General features: G+C 33.9%; 3 protein-coding genes across 4 annotated transcripts; 2 read left to right on the plus strand and 1 right to left on the minus strand.

The window, feature by feature from the left end:
* The first annotated feature begins 954 nt into the window (after positions 1-954).
* On the plus strand, positions 955-5,520 carry LOC100185255 (4-hydroxyphenylpyruvate dioxygenase-like protein). Of its 2 annotated transcripts, none has more exons than XM_026840492.1 (7): positions 955-1,844; positions 2,174-2,436; positions 2,992-3,080; positions 3,300-3,405; positions 3,622-3,736; positions 4,179-4,354; positions 4,844-5,520. In XM_026840492.1, exons 1-7 carry the CDS (start codon positions 1,500-1,502, stop codon positions 4,923-4,925), a joined length of 1,176 nt encoding a protein of 391 aa, XP_026696293.1. In that variant the 5' UTR covers positions 955-1,499; the 3' UTR covers positions 4,926-5,520. The 2 variants fall into 2 exon arrangements, with proteins under 2 accessions (XP_026696293.1, XP_002120769.1); XM_002120733.4 differs by having other exon boundaries at positions 1,041-1,844; positions 4,775-5,520.
* Positions 5,521-5,711: 191 nt separating this feature from the next.
* LOC100175065 lies at positions 5,712-8,092 on the plus strand. Its single transcript, XM_002120382.4, has 5 exons — positions 5,712-5,983; positions 6,072-6,210; positions 6,999-7,072; positions 7,307-7,463; positions 7,837-8,092. Exons 1-5 carry the CDS (start codon positions 5,847-5,849, stop codon positions 8,059-8,061), a joined length of 732 nt encoding a protein of 243 aa, XP_002120418.1. The 5' UTR covers positions 5,712-5,846; the 3' UTR covers positions 8,062-8,092.
* On the minus strand, positions 8,082-8,947 carry LOC113475769 (DNA-directed RNA polymerase II subunit RPB3-like). The gene is made up of 4 exons (XM_026840494.1): positions 8,936-8,947; positions 8,747-8,876; positions 8,537-8,690; positions 8,082-8,351 (listed from the first exon to the last, which is right to left on the minus strand). Exons 1-4 carry the CDS (start codon positions 8,945-8,947, stop codon positions 8,180-8,182), a joined length of 468 nt encoding a protein of 155 aa, XP_026696295.1. The 3' UTR covers positions 8,082-8,179.
* Between the last annotated feature and the right edge of the window lie 6 nt (positions 8,948-8,953).

Below are 8,953 nucleotides of genomic sequence, written 5' to 3' on the forward strand. Positions count from 1 at the left end.
TCCGGAAACAGCATGCGACAAGTAGTAATTTAAACTTAAACGTGTAAATAAAGCAAGGCACAAAACTTCATTTAAATTTATTATTGTATTATATATAAAGTGGTGCAATAATATTACTGTATATTATAGTATAAAGCTACATATGTTATATATAATTATATAGTACTAGTATGACATGGTAGAATACTTATGTAATCAAATATTACTTAACTCAAATCGTCCAAGAAAACTTCTTATATCTTCCAACTTGTTAACCTGATGTTGAACTAACTTGATTTAAACTAGAACCTGCTTTAGAGCAGAGGCGTTTTATTCGCGGAGCAATCAAGGCAGGCGTAATCAGCTGATGCGAGGCGTCAGTCACGTGAGTAATCTAACAAATCAGCTTCAAGGATTAGATAGCGAGCTAATTGTGGCATCCGTTCAACATTGTGACGTAACACACTAATCGCCATTTTAGATTGTCGTTGCAAGGGCGAATTTAGCTTAACAACGTTTCTATTATGGTATTGCGGCCAGGCAGGATTCACAGGGCGACTAATTTCACATATAATCTCAGCATATTAATAGCTTAGTGACTTTTCCCAAAGTCTCCGGATTTTTGTGTATTATATTTGATTGTGGTAATAAACAAGACACAAATAATCACGCGACCACACAATAATGTACACATATTTCTGTAAAATAACATTCAAATGAAGTTTATATGTTCTGTGTTTACAACACGTCACTTGTTTTAAAAGGTTATATGTTCTGTGTTTACAACACGTTACTTGTTTTGAAATGGAAATGAATCAACGTCACGCCAGGAAATGGTACCTTGATCATCGGTCGGTGCCTATAAGCTATACATAACCAGAAAACGCATACAGGAGTCGTTTTAACATTTAAAATATAAATTCTTAAAATCTCGTTTTTAGAAAGAAATTTAGGAGCTTAGGCAGAGTAAATTAGTATTTTGACTGGTTTTCAGCGTACAGTGCGATTTAACAGGTTACTTTATGTTGCGCCGATTAATACTAGCGGCAAATAGCTGGTTCTTTTGTGCGGGTTGCGCGTGTTCGCGGATATTTTCTCAAATATAGTTCGAAATTGTAAAGGGTTGCTATTAAATGATTCGTCTTATTAATACCACCCCATGGCCTACTAAAGATCTAACTTGATTTTCAAGGCGTACAATTTTTTGGTTTTATTTGTATGTCTTTCTAACAATAAATTCATTTAATAATCCAAATTAATTTGCACTGTCCCGTCTTGCCCCGCTTGTTTTGGAATCGCTAAAATTACACCGTATGTGCGAATCACTAAATAACTACTCGTATGTTTTAATATATTTATTCGAAGCATTGTCAATTAATAAAGTCATGGTAGTACCATAGATACTCTAACACGTATTAGAGTATCTTTCGTAGTACTAATTTCTGGTATCATAGTGCAATTGAAAATAATTCAACATAGTTCGATTTTTACATATGTAGTCTATACATGTTCTTACAAGAATGTATCACACCATACACCACATTAGATATTCTGTCAAAAATGTTGAGAAATTCTCTTCATTTTTGATAAATCAACTAAAGTTCAAGAAGTATGCCACCCCTAAGGCATCTAAATGTCCGCTGCAGTCAAAAACAACGGTATTACGCCATGCTGATGTGATTTTTATTATTGACGAATTAAAAGAAGGAGCAGAACCTTGTTGCGGCAATTTCTTCTGCCATAGAAATAACAATCACCCTGTGAACACAGCGTGTGATGTTTGTTTGCAAACTTCACAAGTAGATTTTATATTACAAAGAGGAAAATCTGTTTCTTCAGAAAATATTCATAGAGAAACCGACCATGTGAGTTGACAACTCTTCTCATGGTAATGATAAAGAATGTTTGTGTGTGACTATTTTGTAATATGTTTAATTTGATACAATGTGTTTTCTCATTACTTCAACATAGGGTTTCTTACACTGTGTCATGGCACATCGGCATGTTATAAAACTTAAAACGAGAGTTTTTCACTAATTTAAAACGGTTTCTATACATAGAATTTAAAAAAAATTATATGAAAAAGTTTTGTCCTATGCAAAAGTGTTTATATATCTAAAATAAGTTGTATAATCGATAATTGTTTCACTTTTACATATTGTTTTGGAACCCAGTGTAATGTCATTGATTGCAGATTGGGGACAAAGATGGAATTGTGAGTTATGCGGTCATCAAATCACCGGTGGGCAACCTTCAACATACTTTGATTGACTTGACCAAATATGGAGGTGCCTTTCTCCCTGGCTTTGAGGTGGATCAAGCATGGAAAGCTGAAGAGAACCCCCAGGTTATGACAGCTGTGGATCATATTGCTTTTGCACTCAAGTTAGAACACACTGATGAGGTGGTACAGTGGTATAATCATTGTCTGGGATTCAGTAGAATGATAATTAACATGTAAGTATCTAAATTGCTAAATTTCTAAATTTTATAAATTTATGTCAATAAACTGTATAAATTTATGTCTGTCGCGGAATGGGAGCCAACAGAATATTTAAAAATAAATATTGCAATTGTAGCAGCAATGTACTTGATGTACGATAATATCAAATCATTGTTTGCCATTATCTGTTTACCATCTTCACATTTTTTATTGAGCCCAGTGTTTCTAGGATTTGTGTTCACTTGTCACCTCCTTTTGTGATCAAGTTGCATTTGTGTTTTGTTGCTTCATTTCTTGGAACAACATAGCAGTAAAAATAATAAGTGCACCTATGTCCCTGCAATACAAGCGCATATATATATTTTGATTTCTATTAAAAAGTTAAAAATACCTGAAAGTGTTAATTTAGGCCAAGTTGTAAAAATTAAAGAATTGTTGGTAATTGCTATTTATAATTTTGTTTGTAATTGTGTTGTCTATAAAAACACTACTTCAAATAAAGTAAATATCTGTGTTTATTGTTTAAAACATCTTGTTTGTGTAAACTTTGGTAATGCTCTTGCCTTCAGTGAAGAAGACTTTGACGATGGTTTTGTTGTAAAAGAAGGAACGCGTGGATTAAGATTAAAAGCTGTGCTTGGACCACAACATTTGGAAGGTACACTAATAATGATGTATGTTTTTAATGTTAAAGCCAAGCAATGGACACTGTACAGAAAACTGAAGTCCCAATCTGAAACTTAAACTTTAGAAAGTAAATTAAAAACTGTCAGAAGATCCATAATCTTTAAACTACCATTCCAGTTACTATAATTTTAATAACGCAATTCCCCTATGAACTAATTAACTTGTTAACATACCATGATCATTGTTACAGAACAAAAGTTAAAAAACAAAGTTCCACAAGTTCCAAAGTTTGTACTTTGTGAAGCACTCCAGCTGGATAAGAAAAGTCTAATGGAAGATTTTTTTTCTATGCATCAGTGAGTATTGTTGGTAAATGTAAAATTCCAATCTCTTTAAATTAACCTTTATCCCCTGACAAGCCAATATTTTGACTAACTAAGCATAGTCACAAATGGTAAAGGGGTTATTTAAAATTAACTAATTACAGTACGTGCTCGTTCATTAGAGCTATGCTTTCTTGCTTTATAATATACAGCAGTGTCTGTTACTTAATAATACAGATATCTTATCAGGGGTGAGGGAGTTCAACACATTGCCTTCTCCACTAATAACATCGTGGATGCAATTTCTCATTACAAAGCAAGTGGTTTGCAATGTGTGTTACCTCCAGATGCATATTATACAGAGGTAAGTAACTGTAAGTGTAAACCAACACATATAAGTATAGGAGTCACTAGGATACTATTGAAGTGTAGAGTTGTTATATTGCATGTTAATGCCTTCATGTAATGCTGCAGACATTGCCCCAACCCAGTGGTTACTAAATGTGTTGTAGCACCCTAGGTGTTACAGGCCAACGGTCCCATGACATGCCACACTGTAGGACCTTACTCACAAATAACAGAAAGAAATACCATTCTGTATTCTCTAACCATATCCACAAGAACATAGATGGTCATATAGATACTTTTTCGTTAAACAGTTGGTATTGTTGTTTTTGCCATGATTTTTTCAACATTAGTCAATTAGTCGATCGTTGTACTAAAACGGTTAATTAATATTATGCTAATTATTTTAATCAGTGCTTACTCATTAGAGCTTTACTCTCTTGTTTAATTTATCTTTACAGAACTTTTCACGAAATGAAATCGAAGATTTAAACTTAACAGTGGAAACTTTAAAAGCGAATAATATTTTACTTGAAAGAAACCAAGGAGAAGCAGAAAGTGGAAGTGACTGGTGCGAATTAAACTTTGGTGTGAGTGGATTAGAAGAGCAAAAACAACATTTGAAAAACACAAACTGGTATTACATTGTTTGTAGTAGATTTTATTCTTTACAAAATAGTAAAATTAAAATGGCAACAATAGTCGTTAAAACTTGGGTGTTCCGTTTCATACACCTTATGGTCATTTCCGAGTAACTATTTATGGGGTCCGGCGCCTTGGCTCAGTGGTTTAGGTGCCTGCATCAAAAAGCAAAGTGTCCCGGTTCGATGCTCGACGAAGGTACTAACAAATGGTGCAAAAAATACGCGTCTGAGTGCGATGCGTGTCGCGGCACTATGGTCGCACAAAGGACTTAATGGGCTTTCCGGGTGTTGGGGTAATACGGGCTAAATCTGGCTTAAATCCCAGGTCCGTGACAAGGACCTCACTTCTAAAGAATCACAAAAAAACATATATGGAACTTAATAGTAGGATATTTGAGTTCATTTTTATTCAGGTTCATCATGCAAGCGTTTACAAATCCAGTGTTTGAAGAAAAAACTTTGTTTTTTGAATTAATTCAAAGGTTTCAGACGATATCAGGTTTTGGAGCGGGAAATATCGGTGCCTCGTGGCGTGCAGCTCAAAAGGATTGGTGTGATAAATAGTTCAACATAGTTCGATTCTTACATATTCATTCTACCTATATTTCCATTCTTTAATGCTACCATTGGGTGACATTTTATTTAAGTATACCAGTATTCCCCACCAATATAGGTTAAAGTTTAACTATAATCGAGATTCCATTTCTTCATAATGCTTATTAACCATCTGATATATTAAATAAAGATTATCTGTATTCCTTAATCTTTTGGTATATTAAATGTATTAACATAGCCTGATTTTATGTTGCACACTCCTAAATTTTCCACTTCTAAAATTATTTTTTCCATTTGCATGTACTAGGCTACTATTACAAATATTTAGCCCTTTGTTTGTTTTTTTTTAAATATTAGTGTAAAAATTGCTCTGAGCCGTTTGCATGTTGTATACTCTTAACCCACTATTAAACTATTTATGCAAGAAATAAATATCAAAACTGTGTTTTTGTTTTTCTGTTTTAAAAAGAGCACTTTCATGATTATGTCTAACGAAACTTTCTACAAAAAAATCTTATAAAATATAGTTTTACGACCATGTAGCCTAATACTAGCCACCATCAAACCAACGTAAAGTCCTGTGTGCGGATCCGTACACTGCATATCGGTCAGTAATCTATTCAACATATTGTCCCTTTGTTATGCGTTTCAACTGACGATATGACGTCGTAGTTTTCGTGCCCATTCATTAGAGCTCATCATGTTATCTCAAACGAGCACCTGACAAATAAAAAACATTCAGGTCCACCATAGATACCACTAACGTGCCCAATAAATGATCAATGCATGGTAAACACGTGATATCAGGCATGAATGCACACGTTTTTGTTTATATGTATTGTGTATAAATGTTGTAAATAAATTGAGCGATTGTGTTTTAAGAGCTTATTCTTAGTTGTTGAAGCAATAACTACAAAAAAACAACGCAACATGTCTGTTATAAATTATATTCAATTACGTTTGGCACGAATGTGTACACGGGGTTTTCATAATTCTGCTGCAAACTTGGTTAAAAACAGCTATCCGTTAAAACCATCCTCCATCAACGAAACAGCAAAAAAATTAGGGTAAGTTTTTATATGTTCGTTGTAACAAATCTGTTATACTTGTCGTCAACTTCACAATTTATTTAAATCTGTTCTGTCACAATTTTAGGTTTACAAATGCCAAAGAAATGTATCCAGAGTACCCACTTGAAGAACCACCTAAATTATGGATGATAACCCAAGTCCAACGTTTAAACTCTCGGCCATACTGGGAGAAGGAAGCCATGAAAGAACTCGGTCTATATCGGGTGTGTAGTTTTTCATATACGTAACATTAATTAAGGAAAGACTCGCTTGCTTTTCCATGAAGGGGAAGGTTTTATTTATTATTTTTGTTTTTATAATTGCCATTTGTTTTTATTCCTCTATGTATATAAGTTATTTCTTTTCATATGGGACTATACAAAGAAGACGAAATTTTTTTTCCACTTGAGGCGGTAATTATTTAAATTAAAAAATACGGAAAAACGAACAAAACAGCACTACAAAGTGTTAATAAGTGTAAAACAAATTAATTAAATAATAATACCTTTCTAAATACATAAAACACTAGTAAGAACATATTTCCCACATTAGGTCGGTTTTATACGCTCTTTCGTGGTGTTTACTGTCTTCGAGTCTGTGGTGTAGCGGTTTGCGTGCGGTCGTAAACTCTCTTTGTTTCATTTTTACCGGGTTCGAGTCCCGCACAGTGGAATACTTTTTTACATTTTTTTTTCAAGTTTTTTTTGTTTGACGAGTTAGGGGTTAGTGTTAGGGGTTAGGGGTTTATATCTTATGTGTATAAACCGTGAAACTAACTGTTCCCCATAAAATAGAGAAACGAATTTGTCATCTCCATGTTTTCTTTTCAAAGTAAAGCATTTATCAATACACAGACTAAATGTGGATTGTGACACACAATATTATTTGGCATTGTACTCACTCTTTATTTAGACCACACAGCCCTGTCTTATTTTAAAGAGTGCAAACAGTAGTCTGCGTTCCAGCTAGCAATGTTTGTATTAGTACTTTAATCTAACCCTAGAAATTTTAGGTAAATGATATCAGCATTCAAATCAATTCAACAAAGATGAACGAAATTTTATGGGGCATTAAACATTTAATCAAGTAGGTAGAACTTATGGTTTCAATACAAATTTAACAGCCACTGCCTTTTGTTGTTAGTGTTCATTTTAAATTTTAACATCCTTAAAGATTGTTTACTTTAACACTGAATGCAACTGTCATATATAAACCTACAACTTATTTTTTGATATTTTTCGTAACATGTTCTAATTTTCTATTAAAAATGGCTGGTTAATAAAGTGAAAAATTGTACCAACCTGGACGCTTCATTTTTAGAATACAACCTGTCCGCATGCCACAAGGTGAACCCACCAAATCAGATATTGGGTATACGCAGCTAAAGTTGAATGGTGAATTTGAAATTAAGAAAAGAGTTGAATGTATAGAAAATCCAGAAGATGTGGTTCCAGTGGCACCAGAGGAAGAATGGAAGGTGAGAGTTGTTTAAAGTCGTGAATGAAGTTTGCCACACTATTATGGCGCCAATGAGTCAAAAGTATCCTGATGATGAAGTAATGGGTCAGAATTATATAACTTGTTGCTGCCATGCATATTATAATTTTAAAACAGCTTTAATGGCAGTTTATTCTGGTACAGGCATTCTGTTCAGGTCATGTTTATCAGGGTATATACTCTACAGCACTGAAAAAATAAATGATAACGCCATAGGCCCATAGAAGCTGTTGTAAAAATCATGATTCGGAAGTTTGTTTCTGGTAAAACAACTTTAAAAAACATATAAAATCTTCTTTAAAATAGTAAATCATGGTATTTAGGTAAATAAGTTGAACATTTGTTAAACAAAGGTTGTGGATGGATTCCGAACTTGCAAGAACTGCAGACAGAAGCGATGCCTAGCGTTACAGATGTGTCAAAAACTCTGGTTTCAATATGGAAAGAACAATCTTGAAAGAATAGGACCTGTATTATTCAACTATGTAGAAAATCCACTAAAGAAACAGAAGGCAATAGAAGAAAATCAATTAAAAACTGAAAAGGGTAGTAATAATATCAGAGAATCTGCTGTTTGATGAATAAACAACACTTTTTGTAGCTTAAAAACTTATTTTTTTAAGATGTATTTCGGCAGTATAAAAGTTCACATCAAATATTTCATGAATTTGTACAAAAATATTCAATCCATAGCAGCTAGTTAATGGTCAGGCCATCTTGTTGAAGCTCTTGGCTATGCTGGGTCTGCAGGTCACTAAGTTTTTTCTTTAACACTGCAAGTCCATTTAGTACAATATTTTCCGGTCTCAGTGCACCGGTGGATTCAACATTGAAGAAAAATTTGTTTGGTTTTCCATGCGGGTCAAAACTGGTGATAAAAACAAAGATGTAAAATACTGAATAAGACAAACATTTTTTGTTTAAAGGGAAATGCGAAAACTGGCCCAAATTCCAGGTTTCATTGTGCACTACACGTCTACACCATAAAACCTAACATAATGTTCAAACCTAATTTCACTTCCCAACGAACACCTATGTTTTACAACAACTTACTCCGCCTGGTATTTGTCTTCATCATCTGCAAGTTCTGAGTATTCACTTTTAGGCCATTCCTCTGGTTTTGGATATGTTGTGTGCCGTAACGCATTGTCAGGATCATATTCGAATGCAACTGCACTCACACATTGCCACTTTGCGTGTTCTTTTCCTGTAAAACATCATCAAAATGACTACTATTTCTGGCGAAGTCAGCAAGTTTTATACCAAACCCCTTCTTTGCAAATGCTTTAAATTTCAACGATTGTCCTTTTCGAAGTTTTGCAATCAAAATATCATCTTGTTCACCAAAACTTTTACTGCTGTCTCCACGACTCCTGGATGTGATAGGAACCACCTACATCCAGTACAACAGTGAAATCAAAACTCTACAGAGCTCTTTGATTAAGTCTGTACCTTAGGGTTCATAGATAT

The sequence above is a fragment of the Ciona intestinalis genome, chromosome 2 (assembly GCF_000224145.3).
Source record: "Ciona intestinalis chromosome 2, KH, whole genome shotgun sequence".
NCBI classification, from domain to species: domain Eukaryota; kingdom Metazoa; phylum Chordata; class Ascidiacea; order Phlebobranchia; family Cionidae; genus Ciona; species Ciona intestinalis.